The 18,695-nt window shown below is 39.5% G+C and overlaps 1 protein-coding gene across 3 annotated transcripts in view; it reads left to right on the top strand.

Annotated features, from left to right (window-relative positions):
- Positions 1 to 18,695, top strand: part of MXI1 (MAX interactor 1, dimerization protein) — a 73,653-nt gene that overhangs the window by 12,391 nt on the left and 42,567 nt on the right. For 2 of the 3 annotated variants that reach the window (XM_019725104.2, XM_019725106.2), the window contains exon 2: positions 6,048 to 6,180. In XM_019725104.2, coding sequence (XP_019580663.1) covers positions 6,048 to 6,180 — 133 coding nt within the window. Of the gene's footprint in view, positions 1 to 4,552; positions 4,868 to 6,047; positions 6,181 to 18,695 lie in introns of those variants that run through there. The other variant, XM_019725105.2, reaches the window with a different exon arrangement.

Here is an 18,695-nt window from a genome sequence, read left to right as displayed (position 1 = left end):
CAAAGTTAAAAGACCAGAACACTCACTCCGTTTTATTTATTTATATATTTTTAAAAACACTTATCAACCAGAAAAAGAATTCTGGAGATGGGTAGAGAGCACAAGACAAGAGTCTGTAGTAGGTCTGGGTCCTACCCCTTGTGTGATAGACAGCTGTGTGGCCTTGGGTATGTTACCATATCTCTCTGAGCCTCAGTTTTCCCATCTGAAAAATGAAGACTGGATTGGGCAGTAAGCTCAGTGATCTAAACTTCCATGAAATAAACCATGAAGTGTTATTTGGGGGAACATTCATCTGGCATGGCCCTAGCAGAATCCTCCTGAATACCTTGTCTGGTGTACCTCCAAGTGGGATGCTCCCCTAGTAAGCAAGCCACTTAGATATGCATATTAATTGAGTCCTGCAATGCAGATTTCTTCTTGGGTCTAAGTTAATGCAAAAAACGAAGGAATGGGACATTTGAGAGATTAACAAATAACAAATCCATTATAATCACCAAACTAGGCTGCTGTAGTAAGGTCCATTTAATAAAATGTAAGAAGTCCTTTTCTATAAGAGGGAAGAGATAGGCCAGGATGCAAGTCAAGTGCAGCTGTTTCAGCCTCAGCCAGTGGCCTGATCTCACCAGAAAATTGAAGTTAAAAAGCAACAAACTTCCAGATTCAGTGCTCTCAGATTAATGCTGTCTTCCTCTGCTGTTTGCTCCCACCCCCACGTCCTTTCTGTCCCTTTCTCCCCAGCACAGGCACCTGGGTCGCTTGGTGCTTTTCCGTGTGGTTGGGATGTCAGCAGACAGCCCTGGTGACTGGAGCTCTGGGAGGCGGCAGCTACCTCTCGGGTTTAGCATTACGTCATCCCTTCTAGACCCAAATTTATCTCGGCTGCACACAGACCCGCAGCTCTGAGCTGCTGCTGACTTGAGGAGAGCTTACGCATGAAGTTAGGCAAGGCTGACTCACTGGGCAGAGGGAAAGGTTTTCTGCTGTTCTTCACGTTTCTGGGCTCTGAAGGGAGGAGAAGGGGGGTCTGCAATTGTCATTTTGGGGTGGGGGATGGAAAAATGTATAACTGTTACGGCTCTCATTTAGGAGCTGAGGACTCACCCTTCCCTGTCCCCAACCTTGATTATTTGATTTCCCTTATCCTTAAAGATAATTGCAGAAAACAGTGCCCTGCGTGGTAAGCACCTTGTAGTTTTCAGGGAAGTTCTCTGAAGCCCCTTGTGTCACCAGCACAGTGTCTTTGGACTTGTAGCTTCACCTCATGATCCCTTCCCCTTTACCCATCTCTTCTATCTGCAGAAAAGATGTGACACAGACCAGCCTCCTCCATTGTTCGTGAGTCTGCAATAAATCATTTGAAAATCTGCATTGACTAAGTGTGCAGGGAAATGACCCCTAAGAACAGTGAGCTTTGCCTGTTTCCTTCAGAAAGCACATTGTCCCCATCGGGCTATGTTTGTTATAGGCCTGGAGGACTCTGGGGGACTTTTTCCATCTTCAAATGAGACTCCCTGAGAGAGCTACTTTCGGGAGAGGACAGAACCAAAGACTATAGGTAAGATTCCAGGTTCTTTTGTCTGTAGACTTTGGAAGCCATGCTTCTCCTCAGTTTCCCCATCTGCATTTGTTCATGTGAGCAAAAGAAAGGCCATGGTGGCCTCTGGGTTCCTCTAGGCTGGGACTGGTGCTGAGGGATGGTTTGTGGTTACCAAACATCACTCTCTTGAGGCTACAGACCCAAGCTTAGTGTTGTAGGAGGCCGTTGTGGCTAATGTCCAAGCAAGAACTGCAGGAGTCACCCAAAGCAGGGAGAAGGAAGGAAGTGGCACTTTCGATTGCTGTTAGAAAAGGCTGGATATTTCTATACATAAATCAGCCCTTAACACGGTCCATTGCCCACTATCACCTCTCCTCTTCTTCAACATATCCAGGTGGCCTTTTGGTGGCTCCCACCCTACTTTCCGTCTTCTTATCTCCTTGGCTGTGGCTCTAAAAAAAGGACTGGTTAATTCATCTGGGGGTCAACTGTGAAAAGCCAGGCACGGGCACCAACATCCTGCTTTCTCTTGATACCTGCTAGAACTTATGATCTATGGATTTAAACCATCTTAAACCCGTGTGTATTTTCAGTTTGTACTTTTTTCTTGATTGCATATCACACGATTTACCTCCCATTGAGTAGACGTTTATTTGTCATAAAACTACCTCTTTTAAATTCCTGGAGTATCTCTTAGCAATTTGGGATCTAAAGCTTAAAGGGGTTCTACAAGTGGTAGAAACTAACTTTCAACCTAATAATTTCTACCCTCAACTAATAGATATTGTGAGTGAATAGATATTTTCTTTTAAATCTATTCTTCCCCTACCCAACATGTCCTTTTTTGACGGTGGAGGATGGTTATTACCAACACCCAATGGGAAAGCCTAGATCTTAAGCGACCTAGCCAACAGCTGAAAAAGCACAGTTCCTGTTTTAAAGCCTTTATTAAAAAAATTAATTCTCCAGTGGTTTGTGAACACCTCTCATTTTGGGTCTCCCTGCATTTGATGGAACATTTACTTGATTCTTAAATGTGGTGCCAAGTATAATATTTTAAAGAACTGGCAGAATTTTGCAGTTTTTGATCTCATTAGAAATCTCGTTCACTTTAAAAAAAGCAGGGGTGGTATTAAAATGTAGTATGGAGCTCATGACATTTTTGAGAGTAAGATTTTCATTTTGAGATGGTGTTTTCTGCAGTAGCCACTGGAATTTCTCCCCTCACCAGGAGCTTCCTGTCATTTTGGATGTCCACCAGCAGGTTAAAATAATCAGGGTGGGAAAAGTTATGGATGTTTACACAATTCCCAGCTTGTTCCTAGAGCATTCAACAGTTAGGACTCTCTTGCCCTTCCTCTCCCTAGACCAGTGGTTCTCAAACAGGGATGAGTTTGTGCCCCAGAGGACATTTGGCAATGTCTGAAGATATTTTTGGTTGTCACACCTGAGGGTTGGTGGTGTGCTACTGGCATCTAGTGGGTAGTGGCCAGGGATGCTGCTGAATATCCCACAATGCACAGCTTGCCTGTCCCTTCCCCACTCCCCCGAAGGAATTATTTGCCCCCAAATGTCAAAAATGCTGAGGCTGAGTAACTCTGGTCTAGACTTTGAGGACCTGTTAGATTGAGGACTTGGAAAGAGGGTGATGGTGAGGGCAGCCATTGACATTATTTTAATATGGTCCCTGCTCTCGTTAGCTACTGCTTTCAGTTCTGTTTATGGAGAACATGAGTGGAAAAAATGATCATGGTGTCTATTTATTGAGTGCTGGAATTATTTCATTTAATCTTCACAATAAGCCCAACTGATTATACACTTCATAGCAGGGTCCATATCTGTTTCTATCATTGTAAATGTCTAGTACAGTACGTGGCAGGCCCTCAACATTTTGATAAATGGAGTAATTATATCCATTTCACACATGAGAAAAATGAGGCTTGAAGAGTCCACACACCTAGTGTAAGTAGCAGAGTCCGGATTTGAACTGAAACCTGTGTGACTTGAGCACCAAGTCACTTACCCAGGGAGTTATATCCTTCACTTGCAGCACCAGAGAGGTTTTCTAGCCTCTAGAATCACTAATGAGGGGCTGAGGGAGGAGAAAGAAGTTTTCAAAAATAAGACTTAAAAAATTTTACCTCTGCGTGGAGATTGAGGTGGCAGAGCCTTACAGAGCCCTCTCTGGTTCTGATGGGATCATCCCTTGTTTCTGAACAGTGATTTTGGCTTCATAAGTGTGAGGACAGAGTCCCAGAGAGCAGTTTCCAGGCTCTCGGCCTCATGTGGAAAGGTGCTGGCTCAGGTAGTAGATGGCCATCAGCTGTGACTAGTTGGCCATCACCTGTTACCAGTTAGCCATTAGCCATTGATATAACTGCAGTGGCTGCAGTGGGTTGGTTGGTAGAAGCACGCGGTGGATTGCAGATCATGTGGCTCCTGCTTCCTGAGTCTCCATCCCAGTCGCCAGCGAGAATATAGTGGTATGACTCCCCTATCTATGGCTCGTGGGTGTTCCTTTCTGGCCTCACCATATCCTGCGTTCTTGTGTGGGGAGCAGGACCAGAGTCCCTGCATGACAACAAGTGTTTCTGTGTGTGCTGTTGAGCAGCACATATTGAAAAGGGTGAAACTGAGGCACAGAAGTTACAAGAGAAAGTAGTAGGGGATAGAGGACTGGAACTTCAGATTAAAAAAATTCTCCAGCTACTGGGTACCCGCCGAGAGTTGCTCAGAAAAGGGATTCCCAGGAGTAGACTCAGCACGCTCAAACCCTTCCCTCACAGAAGCAAAACCCAGCTAACTTCTTAGTCTTTATACCCTGGAGAGAGAAGCCAGGCGGGACTACAAATCCCAGCGGCCATTGCGGAATTCGGAATAGCGCAGGCGCGCTAAAGCGGCGTGCATACTACGACTCCCAGCGTGCAGCGGGCGTGGGGGGGGGCGGGACTACATTTCCCAGGAGGTAGAGGAAGGGGCGGGAGGGGGCGGGCCACGGCGCTGCTCCCGCCCCTCCCCCGTGCTCAGGAGGGGAGGTAAACAAACCGCGCGCGGGCTGCGGGCATCGCTGCTGGAGCAGCGGGGGCGGCTGAGCCCTGGGGGCGGCTGACTGAAAGTCGAGCTGTGGCGGGGTTGGCCCGCCTGCCCGCCCGCCGCAGATGTCCCGGGGCGGTGCCAGACTGTAGTTGCCTGTGGCGCCTCCTGTCGGCGGGGGAAGGGAGCGCGGAGAGGCCCCGTTTGCCACCGCGGTGCCCATGGAGCGGGTACGGATGATCAATGTGCAACGCCTGCTGGAGGCGGCCGAGTTTTTGGAGCGCCGGGACCGAGGTAACGGCTGGGCGCCGTCGCCTCCGCTTGACCCCGCGCACTCCTGCTCCGCTCCAGGAGTGCGGTGCTGTGGGTGAGGGTGTGTGTGTGTGAGGAGGTGCGCGTGTGACGGACGATGCGTGTGTGAGGAGATGCGTGAGAGAAGTGAACGTGTGAGGGGAGGTGCGCGTGTGAGGGGGTGCGTGTGTGAGGAGGGGTGCGCCTGTGAAGGGAGGTGTGCGTGTGAGGAGCGGTGTGTGTGTGTGTGTGTGTGGAGAGTGCGCGTGTGCGGAGGGGTGCGCGTGAGGAGGGGGCGCATAGGGAGGCGTGCGCGTGTTAGTTTGTGAGGGAGGGGTGTGAGAAGCCACACGTGTGAGGGGAGCTGTATACATGAGCGCATGCATGTGAGGGGAGGTGCGTGTGCGTCTGTGTCTGTGCAGGAGGGTGAGGGGCAGGGAAGGGAGGAGATGGAAGAACCGGAGAGGGTGAACCTGGAGCTGGGGGAGGAGGGGAGGTGGACCGAGGAGAGGGGAGGGAGGGTCGAGAGGGGAGGCGCACCTGAGCACCTGGGAGGCCGGAGGGCGGACCGAACTGCTGGAAGGGCTGGGGGCGGCGCAGGTGGCGGAGCGGGAGAAACGGCTGCGAGCGGGGAGGAGGACGCACGCTTACGGGGAAGGCTTCTGAGAATCGAGGTGTGATGCGACGGGATGCCTTTGGCAATGGAGACTAAAAGAGATGTCGAGATTGGGGTATAAAGAGTAGGAACTCTGAGGAGAGAAAATGCCCTGCAACGAGGTGATTGAATTATTTTAACTACACAAAAATGTGGGGCTTCGAGAGACACCTTTTAGAAAATTTTGAGGCAAGTGAAATAATTGAGGTGAGTGATATCTGTGCTCAGAAATGTGTGTTTGAGTCAAGAATTCTTGGACAAAAGGATTTTGTAGAGGGGTAAGTTACTTGGGTTAGAGGAAGGTTCCATACACCTTCCAGGTGGTTGTTTGGGTCCGCATGTAATGTCCCGGGCTTGATATCCAGGTAAGGACTAGACATTTTATCTTCCAACCAAAAAGAGTGAAAAAATATTACCTCTTTTTCCTTCTCCGGTTTTAACCTTTTACTGCAAGGACTTTAGATCTGTGGATCCATGGATTTGGGTATATTCCTCTTACCACGTTTTATTTTCTTGCTGTCTCTTTAGAGTGTGAACATGGCTATGCCTCAACGTTCCCCTCCATGCCGAGTCCACGGCTGCAGCATTCAAAGCCCTCACGGAGGTTGAGCCGGGCACAGAAACACAGCAGTGGGAGCAGCAATACCAGCACTGCCAACAGGTAGCAAGTGGGGAGGTTTGGAAAGGGCAGCCAGAGGGAAGGAGCACACACTTAGGCAGAAGTGCCAGCCCTACTGACCTCTGTTCTCTACTATCAAGTCTGGAGTAATACTGAACAGCCAAATGGGTTCCTTTACCACTAGCCCTGGGGATTTGGCTAAGGTCTAGGAATCATTCCTGACTTTGTATGGAAGGGAAGGAATAGAATCTGGAAAGACAACCAAAGTTCTTGCTGGCATTAAGTGGGGAGGTCTGTGACTGACGGGACATTAAGTTGAGAGACTTGGCAGCATATGTCCATGCATGCAACTGCATGCTAAAAGTAATCTTGGGCCAGCTTTAAACTTGGATAATCCAAGAATTTTTAAAACTCGGAAATAGTTCAGGCAGGATATAAAGCAGAATCAGGGTTTTGTTAAAGCACTAGATATATTTTTAGGTAGAATAGGAAGTTAGTGGATATGGTCTATTTGTTGTTTAAGAATGCAGGGGGAGACGACGCTGTGGAAGTTTTACCTCTTATTTAATGATGAGATTGAATTAGTAAGGGAGCTTTGAAAGCCAAAAGAAAAACAGGAAAGATGCTTATTCTTCATTCAGCACAGACCTACAAAATGCTTGTCGGGATATACTCAGTCATAGATGACATCCGTTTTTTGAAACTTCTTGGGGTCTGACTGGCTCTTCGTTGTTTTTGTTCCAGAGGGCCAGTGAATTCTAAGGATTCATCTTAGTATAAGAAGTTTTCAAAGAGCCATCTTAAAATCAGCAGAGGCTGCCTTTTCCGTTGATAAGAAGAATTAAATGAGACCTTTATTCCTGATTCCCAAAGATTTGTTTTAGAGAATATAAACATTCATTTTGGAGGGGCACAGCAATCTCTGGGTAACTTAAGTTTGCTTGAAGGGTTTGTGTAACTCCGGACAGGTAGTTGAGTAGTCGCCTAGGGAGGGAGCAGGAGTAAGGGCTCTTACTACTAAATGATGCAGAAAACCTGAGGCTCCCATAGATAACAGAGCTCAAAAGGCTGGCTCTTCCTACTCTGCATTTCTGACATCTCTGAAGCAAAACTGAGATTCACTCTTTTTCCTTTGACTCATCTTTAAAGCTGTATGTTTCCTTTTTTGGCTTCTGTTCTTCATTAAGACTGTTCTGTATTTTTAAAACTTAACTTTTAAAATAATTAGCCATAAGCTTAACATGCCATATTTACATTTAGGTGTGGGTCTAGAGGATTTGTTGTGGTATGGTAGGTTTGGGATGAAAATATGTACCGTGATATATAGTATTTTAAAAATATAAATTTTCTTGCTCGTCATAGTTTCTCTGCTTAAGGCATCAACAGTTAAAACCTACTGTATTCAGGAATTTATGGGTTTTATAATCCATGTATGAATTTAAAAAAACATTATTTTTTAAATTTGAAGACATAGGAAGAATACCAGGTAGGAAGTCAGACCTGGGTTCTGTCATGCTACAAGTATTTATTGAGTCTTTATCTTCTAGAAATCAGGTGTGTGATCTTACTGCATTTTCTCTCTGTTCCTTACTGCCCTTATTTATAAAATGAGGGGATGGACTACATACTGCCCAAGGTCTTTTCTTCCCCTTGAAGTTCTACGGCACTGATTTATTGACAGTTTTAAAGATCAGTTACTACATTAGTTATTCACTCACTATACCACCCCATCATTGCAGATGTGACATTTTTACGAACAACTCAAAAATTATACAGGCATAAATAAGATGTGAATTTGTAGATTTTACCAATTATGTTACAGGTCATTAATTAATAAGTCTTTATCATCCGTTGACTTATACTGCTCAGCTTGGAGTTTTTTTTCAAAGATTTTATTGGGGAAGGGGAACAGGACTTTATTGGGGAACAGTGTGTACTTCCAGGACTTGTCTTCCAAGTCAAGTTGTTGTCCTTTCAATCTTAGTTATGGAGGGTGCTGTTCAGCTTCAAGTTGTCCTTTCAGTCAGTTGTGGAGGGTGCAGCTCAGCTCCAGGTCTAGTTGCCGTTGCTAGTGGTAGGAGGTGCAGCCCACCATCCCTTGCAGGAGTCCATCTAGCATCCCTGTGGTTGAGAGGATGCTCTCCAACCAACTGAGCCATCCAGGAGCTCAGCGGCAGCTCAGCTCAAGGTGCCTGTTCAATCTTAGTTGCAAGGGGTGCTGCCCAACATCCTTTGCGAGACTCAAGGAATCAAACTGGCAACCTTGTGGTTGAGAGCCCACTGGCCCATGTGGGAATTGAACCGGCAGTCTTCAGAGTTAGGAGCATGGAGCTCCAACCACCTGAGCCACCGGGCGGCCCTCAGCTTGGAGTTTTGACTGATGTTTCTCTTTCATGCTAGTGTTTCTGTTAGGATTCCATTGTATGGGGGACCAAAGTGCTAATTACTGTGTTTTAGCACAGCATGTCAGAAAATGTGTAAAGCTACAAGCATGCCATGTTGTTCTTACAGTACCCAAGGGAAAGTAAATATGTGTACATTGGACCGTCTAAGACTAAGGAAGGTAATTTTTCATGGGAATATGAGGAGAGAGAAATAGATTTTAGAATACCATGTTTCCTCGAAAATAAGACCCAGCTGGACAGTCAGCTCTAATGTGTCTTTTGGAGCAAAAATTAATATAAGATCTGGTCTTATTTTACTATAATGTAAGACCGGGTTTTTAATATAATAATATAATACAATATAATATAATACTGAATCTTACATTAGTTTTTGCTCTGAAAGACGCATTAGAGATGATTGTCTGGCTAGGTCTTATTCTCGGGGAAACGGTATATTATCTCAAGGACTCTTCATATGGGGGTTTAGGCTGAGGCTTGTAGATGAAAACTAGTATGTTAAAGTGAAACACTAGAAATGATTTCTCCTTACCATTTTTCAAAATTTCTGCTTTGTGAAGCAGGGGAGCCAAGGATCAAATTCCAGTACTAAGGTACTTGGGAGATAGTGTCGTTAATCCATTTGTAGGGGGAAACTGTAGACTTCCTGTTAACTTTAAGCCTATTACTGGATTTAACAGATTTTATTATACTGGATACATAAAGCAGAAGGAAAGATGACTTGTAAAAATTCTCTTTTATTAGTCCTCTGAAACAAGGAAAGGAATAGAGGTGATGAGTGTATATATCTTATTTTCCTAATTAACAAGCTGTCTATATGGAAGTTGCTGTTGTTAGTATGCATTTCTTTTTAAACTTTTGTATAAGTGTGTTTTTCCAGGACCCACCAGTCCAAGTCAAGTAGTTGTTTCAATCTAGTTATGCATGGCGCAGCTCACAGAGGCCCATGTGGGGATCGAACCAGCAACCTTGTTGTTAAGAGCACCTAAGAGCACCCGGTTCTAACCAACTGAGCTAACTGGCCAAAAACCTATTATGCATTGTGAACATTTGTATCGTGTATGTCATAAAATGACATTTGTTTCCCTGACACTGTAGCATCTTTAAGATACAATGTTGGTTAACTTTTTTTCCCCTAAGATTGTCAGGTATCATATGATATTCCTAACATAAAATGTTATTTTATAAGTTTATGTTGCAAATTTACTCATAAATTCCTATTCCTCCTTTCCCTCAAGTCTTGAAATCTTATTTTCATGGAAGGAGAGAAAGTAATGTGATGTTAACAAGTTTGTACATTGTAAATCCCAGTAATTTTATTATTTGGGATCCTTTTAACTGACATTTGGGACCTATAATATATAATTGTTTTTTAAATAAATGTATTTTTGGTCATGTCCTACTAGCACACTTCCTAAAAATCACCCTTACTAAAATGGTACTGCTCTTAGAGAACCTGGCTGCAATCAGCTGTCTGGCTCATTGAGCAATCAGATAAGCTCAAATTCCTAGTTGCTTTACTGTTTCATCTCACAACTGAAAAATCTTAAGCTCTGTCATCTCTAAAACTCTACTAACTCTACTCTGTGTGGCTTCAGTGTAACACTGATGTCCTCCTAAGCATCTCTTGATTCTGCCTCGTTTTGTATCTTCATTATTACCCTCCTAATCTAAGATACCATCATCTCTCACCTGGACAACTGCCATAGCCTCCTAAATGGTATTCCTGCAACCACTCTTGCCCCAGATACAATTCTGATGAATTATAGTGGCTAGCCTTCTTTCAATTTCTTCAATACACCATGTTTCCCATCTCTTTGCACATACTTTGTTCTCTTCTGGGAATCATTTCTCTTCCCCTTTTGCCAAATTATCTTTATAGTATCTAATAACACTCTTACTTCAGCTCAATCATAACTTCTGGAAAGCCTTTTCTCATCTGCCAGAGTTGATCAGGTATTCATATCCCTCATGGTACTCCTACTTTTCCTTCATAGTGTTTAGCACAGTTTGTAGAAATAGGGTTATCTGATTGTTTGATTAATTCATGTCTCATTCGTTGGACTGAAAACTCCATGAAGGCAGGAATTTAACCTCTTCTACTTATATTCCCAGTACCTATCATATACATAGATGTTTCTCAAAGAATCGAAGGGTTTCAAACTCCAGGTAGACTGTTCTAAATTGGAACTGACTTTTTCTTATGTGCTGAGTACTATATTAGACTCTGGAAGGAGAAATGGTGGAAAAATATGCAACTCCTGTTTGGCAAACTCTCTGATTACTTTGTAGTCTAAAGGGTGTTAATAATAATACATTTGGACAGGAAAACAATGTGTAGTATTTGAAGAATAAATGTTCAAACTGCCAATTCTGTAAACGTGTATATTATAGTAGACTACAGAATGTTACAATTAATTTTAAAGAACACTCATCCTGTGTCATGAAAATAAAATACCAAAACTTGTATTGCAAAGAACCATAAGTCTATCAAATGTTGTCAGTAAATTTTGTATGTTTCTGTGACACATACATAATAATCATTATTTTACGATGATCTAGAAAGTAGTATGTACTAATTTATGCTTGAATTTCAAGCTGAGGAAAAATTTCTTCTCTTTAGTACTAAAGAATCTCACAGCAGCAATATTTCAGTTCTACCTGCTAAGATTGAGGACACTAAAAAACAAAACAACTTTCCTTTTGCTTATAAGGCTTTAGTTGAACTTTTCTTCAACTACAGAATAATGAAATGTTTTAGTCATATTTTAGAGGAAATTATTGTATTATATTTTCAGATTTATCTTTTGGGACTGTCTTATTGATGGATTATTAGTTCTTTGAGTTGGTGGTGGTGAATTCTTTTTGTAGGATAGTTGTAGAGAATTTTTTTTCCCCGGTGAAAGTAATTTGAGATTTGTTACATCTTCTGTTCTTATTCTTTTTGCATTTTTATAAATAGTTTTAATGTCTGGCTTAATAGAAGATAGCTGGATTTTACATGTGCTTCTGCATTTAATGTGTTACCATACCTTCTGTTTTTAGTCCTAAACATGTACCTATTTGTTCACAGACTAATTGGATGAAGCATTATTTTTTGTTAAGCTTCTTTTTACTTTTCTATGTTTTTCAAATTTTCTATATTAAGAAATAGTTTCAGTGTCTTTGTCTAATAGAAAGCTCCCAAAGTTGCAGGACAGGAGGAGAGATTAGTAGCAGTTAAACTCTTAACGGTTGTTCTTCAGTATTTTCCAGATGTCGAATAATTAACATATCCTATGTGATATGGTCTGTGGTATTCTGTCTTCCACCAAAACCACGTTTAAATGAAAAATTTTCAAGAATTATTTATATACCACACTCTAAACAAACTCAGACTTTCCATTAAATGCTTCATTCAAGCCTAAGTTTGCTGTTGCTGGGTTTCTTAAGGATATATTCCTCTATGGAAGTATCTTTTGAGGGAGACTTACATAATCATGTCTTGTAAGGCAGTAGGATAACTGCTTCTGTTACTTTTTGATGAGAGGCCTTTTGCCAGAATATTAAATATATGATGGTGGAAGATCACATATCACAGAAAAGGAATTCAGGATTTCATCTGGTATAGTGATCTGCTTTATGAAGATAAGATATTGTCACCCATTTTATGATTAAATCACACGTGACTTAGAGATGGTAAGTGATTTGCCCAAGCATTATGGCTATAGGTGGTTGGTTGAGCTTGATATCAAGCTGGGTTTTAAGCAGTATATGCATCATTCTAACCAGGCAGGACTTTTCACCTGAAAAAAGCTGTCTCTTCTAGATGTCTCCTTACACATGAAATAGCATTGCCTCCTTTTGGCTATAGCACGATTCTTTGTCATTTTTTAAGTGAAGACAGTTTTCCAGTTACTAACCTAATAAAATAAGTTTGATGGTATGATTTGACAAAATATATTCCTAGATCCCATTTTTGGTCAGTAGTGTTGATATAATTTAAGTATGCGTATATATGTATTTTTTTGCTAGACTGTTTTATTTTACATTTTGGCTTCCTACATTTTAAAACAGTGGCAGAATTTTTTCCCCGTGTGTGTGTGTGTGTGTGTGTGTGTGTGTGTGTGTGGTGTGTACCATCTGCATTACCATCTAATAAAGGAAACACATGTTATCAAGTAAACATATAAATATGTTATTTCAAACTGTGATGAGCTGAATACTAGGGAAATAGAGGATCCTGTGAGGGATATAGCAGAGGACCTGATCAAGTGTGATAATGAAGGAAGGCGTTCCAGGTTGAACCTTTTGCAATCTCACTTTCACTTATTCTGAAAATTTTTTCATGTTCATACACATCTATTAAATAATTTTTAATTACAGCATGATATTCTTTTTCATGTGTGTACCATAATTTTTTAAGACAATCATCCATCTTTTTATTCCAAACAGGGCTGCTGTGGATATCTTTGTACAGATCCTTTGTGCATTTGTCCACCTACGTCCTTAGGATAAGCATGAAGAATTAGGATGTCGGGTCAAAGTATGGAATCCCTCTTCAGTAATAATAACAACATCTTACATTTAATATACTACTTGTGTATAAAGATCTTTAACATACATTATTATCTCATTTGAATTCAGAACAATTCTGTGAGGTAAAGTGGAACTCCCTCCCCCTCACCTGAACCCCCCTCCGTTTTGTTTTTTTTTGGGTTTTTTTGAAGAAATTGGGCTGGTATGCAAAGTAATTTCCACAGGTAGAACTAGGAGATGAGGCTAATCCTTGGGATTTGTTCCTCTGGGATTAACAACCAATCTTTAGTAATAATTTACTTAAAAATTAAGACTCAGTGACTATAACCTGAAAACTACGTGTTAGTGCTCTCCTTTTCTGCTCTGCCAAATGTCTGAAACGTGTCCTCTGTACCTTCTGCTTTAATGTCTTTCCACCAGTGCTCTTTTTCACCTGACTTTTTCACTTACTATTGAAACTGATCTCTTAAAGGTAATTAGTAACCAAATTTACTGAACTTAAACACTATGTACATAGAACTATTGCTATACATGCTTCTCTACCATAGAGGAGCTTATAGTATATTTGAAAAGATATGATATGCATATTTTAAAATGGTAAATAATACAAGTCAGTTATATATTATAAACAGGGCCATTTTTATTTATGCCAGATGACAGTACAGAGTAAATTATTTAAATTTATAGAAAAAGATTGTTGTTCTACAACAACAATAGGTTGTTGCAGAAATGCTGTAGATTCACAGTATATACTTGTTCATTGATTAACTTTACCATGCATTCGAGGAGATACAGGGATTCCCTCACTTGCTGTTAGAGTGAAATTTCTTACGTTTTTATCTAAGTAATTTCTTACAAGAAAAAATACTTGGTTTACTAGATTTGTTATTGTCACTGCATACATTTCAAGGGAAAGTAACTGTTACAGATTTTCTTTCCTTGCCTTTGTTTATCACAGGACATATTTTTGATAGTCTTTTGAGAACACTAAACACCACTTGTGGAGGTCACATGAGGAGAGCTTTGCAGCTATTTGAAATGGGCGTTTTTAAATTATAGAGGAATATAGTTTTAGTTTTCAGTCAGTCATATTTTGATAAAGCAATTGACTTTTCTTTATTCTTATTTTGATGAATTAGACAGGGACAAGATAGGATTCTCTTTGAGGAACTGTAAAGAACCTTTCCTTTTATCCAATAAAAGAAAGTAGAGATTAAAATGTAGTAAGTTTGCCTTGAAATTAGAAGATGTGAATTTTCAGGTTTTTAGTTTTGGTCACCATAGCCCTATGTGATAGTATATATCTTCTATATGAATAACAATAAAAGTGATCTTCAGTTTCCACAAAAACTTTGGACAATATTTTGTGATTAATATGGAGTCTCTTAGGATTTTTTTCAGTAGCCTTTGTTGATAACAGTCAATGCACATAAGTTACAATTTAAAATCTAGACTTCTAGGCCTGGCTCTAAAACTGTTTGGTGTACTTAATATTATAATTTTAATGTTATCCATTCGTCCTTTGGAAGGCAGGTTATATTCTGGAAATAGCACTATATGTAAAAAAATATTTGAATCTCATTTTTCTATAGAATCATTGTTAATTAGGTTTGCTACCAAAAGCTCAAAGTCTAATATTTTTATGGAATTTATCATAAGTACTATATTTAATCCTGTTTACAAAAACAAATTGATATATCTATATAAAATTGAAAAAATTTAAAGTATGTATAAATTAAGTAGAATTACATGGTGATTAACAATGTAAGGATATAGTATGGTAGTGTGCGGTATATAGTTGTAATTTTCTTAGTAAGTCCTGCCTCATTTATTAGTGGTTTTCTTTTTTTTTGCAAAAAGTGGATGATAGAATGTGAGCTACATGAGGGCAGAGACTTCATAATATTACAGTATTTATACAATCGGTGTTGACACTCAATAAGTACTTACTAATTGAAGGAATAGCTGAATACTTTGAGCCCAATCATGTAGATCTCAAGGTATTTTTTAATGAAATGTTGACATATTTTGAGAAGACTTTTAGAGAAACTTAGGCTTAATTAATTGCTTTGTATGAAACTGATCTTACTGTCAGTTTATTTGTAGCAGGTACACTCATTGGAGACAAAGTTATTTTTGTTTTTAACAATCGAATTGGAGGTGCATATTATCAGAAATAGCTGAGTAATGTTTTTCTTTTTATTTTTTAAACAAACATTTAAGTATCAGTAGAAATTTAGTATCTATTAAGTACCAGTATGTACCGCATATGGTTGGCCATTTTCATAAGCGTGAAAAATAACTTGGATGTTAATAGTACAGTGTAACAAGGTGAGGCACTGTTCTTTAAGATGAAGTTCTCGTATTCCACTCATCCACAGGAAGACTTGAACATGAATGGTCATAGCATTATTCATAATCACCAAAAGCTGGGAACAATTGAAATGTTCATCAGCTGGTGAACGGATAAACAAAAGGTAGCATATTTATACAATGGAATACAATACCCAGCAATAAAAAGAAACAGATTACTCATGCATATAACAAAATGGATGAACCACAAAAACATTATATAAAAGAAGTCAGATACATAAGAGTGCTTGTTAAATGATTCCATTATATGAGATTTACAAAAAAGGCAAGACTGCAGAGATGGAAAAGAGATCAGTGGTGGGTTAGTGGTAGGAGTGGAGATGGACTGCAAATGGACATCAGGGAACTTTTGGGGTGATAAAAGTATTCTAAAACTGGATTGTGGTAAAGGTTACACAACTGTATAAATTTACTGAAGCTCATTGAACTCTACACTTAAAATAGGTGAATTTTATAGTATGTAAATTATACCTTAATAAAACTTCAAAAACATTGTTATTATTGGTTGCGATAAGATAATGAAGAGTCTTGAATATGTGACAAATGCTAAAAAGAACTAAAGGTGGAATGAATGAATATTAAGCAGTGATTCCTTTAACACTTGACATAAACTAATAAGTGGGGAGTGTAGCCAGTTGGAGGCATATCCACGCTCCTGAAGCTCCCAGAGGAAGAAAATTTAGGTATCCTCCCTGACCCTTTGAGAATCACTTTTACATGTGAGGTACTTCCCTTAGAAATAACATTCTTTGAAATAGATGTGTAACATCTGTGTTTGCTTCTCGTACTTTAGGGAGGAACAGAGTATAGTAATAATAAAAATTAGGATCAACTTCAAAAAATGGGCTTTATATTTATGAGGAATGCTGTTAATTATGGTACAACTCATTTTTCCCCCAGCAAGTACCTGCTGAATGTTTATTTCATGCCTCTTTCCTAAAATATTAAATTCCAATTTGGAAGTCAAGTGATTTAGGAAATCACTGATATTTTCTCCATTTTAAAAGGTTTTTAGAATGTGGCTCTGTAATAGGATTTATCAACTGATGAAGTAGTTTAGCTCATTAGTGGTTTATCTTTTTAAAGTTCCTGTTTTAATCTTTGAGAATATGCTTACGAGCAATAATTGCAAACTTCAAAATTCTTTGTAGTTTTTAATATTGTTCTTTCATCTAAGAAGTGGTTATTTTACAAATAATGTGTAATTTTAGTATGTAGTGGATGCTTCTTAATTTCTGGCACTACTAAGATTAGAAAGTGAGCTAGGTATATTTATCTTAAATTGATTCTTAACATTTAAAATTATGTATGTAATATAAATGTAGTAATATAAAGTAATATATAAAACAATAGATGTTATTAAACTGGATATATGGTTTTAAAAGACAATTAATACTAAATGGCTTATAAAGAAAACTAACATTCCCCTGTCCCATCTCTCCCCATTCAATTTCTGCTTCCTAAATACTACCCCTTGTAATAATTTAACAGTTTATTCTGTTTGCTTTTATATTTATAAATAAGAAGCTTAGCTTATCTTGCTGTTATCTGTTGACTTCTTATTATGGAAGATGAAGATTTGACTGTCTATACTTTTGACTAATAGCAGATAATCACATGCCAGAAATGAAAAAAAAAAAAAAAATTAAGTAAATGGAAGTACAGATTTCCCCCAAAGTTATACACTTTCTAGTAATTTATAGGATTAGTCTCCTATGATAAGCAATTGATATTTTACTCTCATTCCTGAGTACTTTGTGGTAGATTAGATTACTGCCTCAATTTCAGGATGAGGTTTATTATTTTTTTTAAATAAGTTTTATCGTGATATAATTTCCATTCAGTAAAATTACCCAATTTTTATCAAGCAATTCAGTGACTTGACATACGCGTATGGATACAGTCAGGTACCCTGCAACACAATCATGATATAAAACATTTTCATTCCTTTAAAACATTACCTCATGATAGTGCCAGGTGGGTGCTAGACTAGTCGGGGATCATTTCATAAATTATATAAATGTTTAACCACTTTGCTATACACCTGAAACTAATATAAAATAATACTGAATTTCAACTGTAATTGAATGTTTTTAAAAAGGGAGGGGAAGGTGAAGGGGGGCAAGAGGTTCAGATTTCCTGTTATAAATAAGTCATGGGGATATAATATACAGCATAGGAAATACAGTCAATAATACTGTAATAATGTATGGTGTCTGGTGGTTACTAGACTTATGGTGATCACGTCTCTTACGGTACATAATAGTTGAATAACTGGTGTACATCTGAAACTAATATATTTATGTTAGCTATATTTTAATGAAAATCTTTTAAAAAGGAAATAATTAAAAAAAAATTTTACCTCATGTCTCTTTATAGTTTCCTATCTCCACGTCTTGTCCCTGGCAACTTCTGATCTGTTTTATGTCACTACAGTTTTGCCATTTCTAGAATTTCATATAAATGGAATCATATACCATATATACTCTCTTGTGCCTGACTTCTTTCAGGTAGCATGTTTTTTGAGATTCATTCATGTTCTGCGTATCAACAGTTTAGTCCTTTATATTGCTGAGTAATAGTCCAGTAATAGTATGGATCTACCACAATTTGTTTATCCACTCACCAGTTGAAAGATATTTAGGTTGAGTATAATTTTTACTAGTATCAGTAAAGATGCTGTATACTTTCACAAACAGGTCTTTTTGTAGACATATATTTTCATTTTTCTTAGATAAATACTTAGGAGTGGAACTGCTGGTTCATATAGTAAGTGTATGTTAACTTTATAAAGAAATTTCCAAGCTGTTCTCCCAGCTGTACCATTTTACATTCTGATAAGTAATGTAGGAGGCTTCCAGTAGCTTCACATCTTGGATAGCACTTGGTATTGTCAGTCTTTTAAATTTTAGCCATTCTAGTGGTGGGTGTGTCATAATATCTCACCGTGTTTTAATTTGCATTTTCTTTATGACTAATGACCTGGAGCATCTTTTTTTTTAATTGTATTGGGGAATATTGGGGGACAGTGTGTTTCTGCAGGGACCATCAGCTCCAAGTCGTTGTCCTTCAATCTAGTTGTGGAGGGCGCAGCTCAGCTCCAAGTCCAGTTGCCATTTTCAATCTTTAGTAGCAGGGGGCGCAGCCCACCATCCCCTGCGGGAATTGAACTGGCAACCTTGTTGAGAGCTCCACTCTAACCAACTGAGCCACCCGGCTGCCTCTCTGGAAGCTCAGCAGCAGCTCGTTGTCCTTCAATCTAGT

This window comes from Rhinolophus sinicus, linkage group LG07, assembly GCF_036562045.2.
Source record: "Rhinolophus sinicus isolate RSC01 linkage group LG07, ASM3656204v1, whole genome shotgun sequence".
Lineage (NCBI taxonomy): Eukaryota > Metazoa > Chordata > Mammalia > Chiroptera > Rhinolophidae > Rhinolophus > Rhinolophus sinicus.
This window is presented reverse-complemented; position numbering and strand designations above follow the sequence as displayed.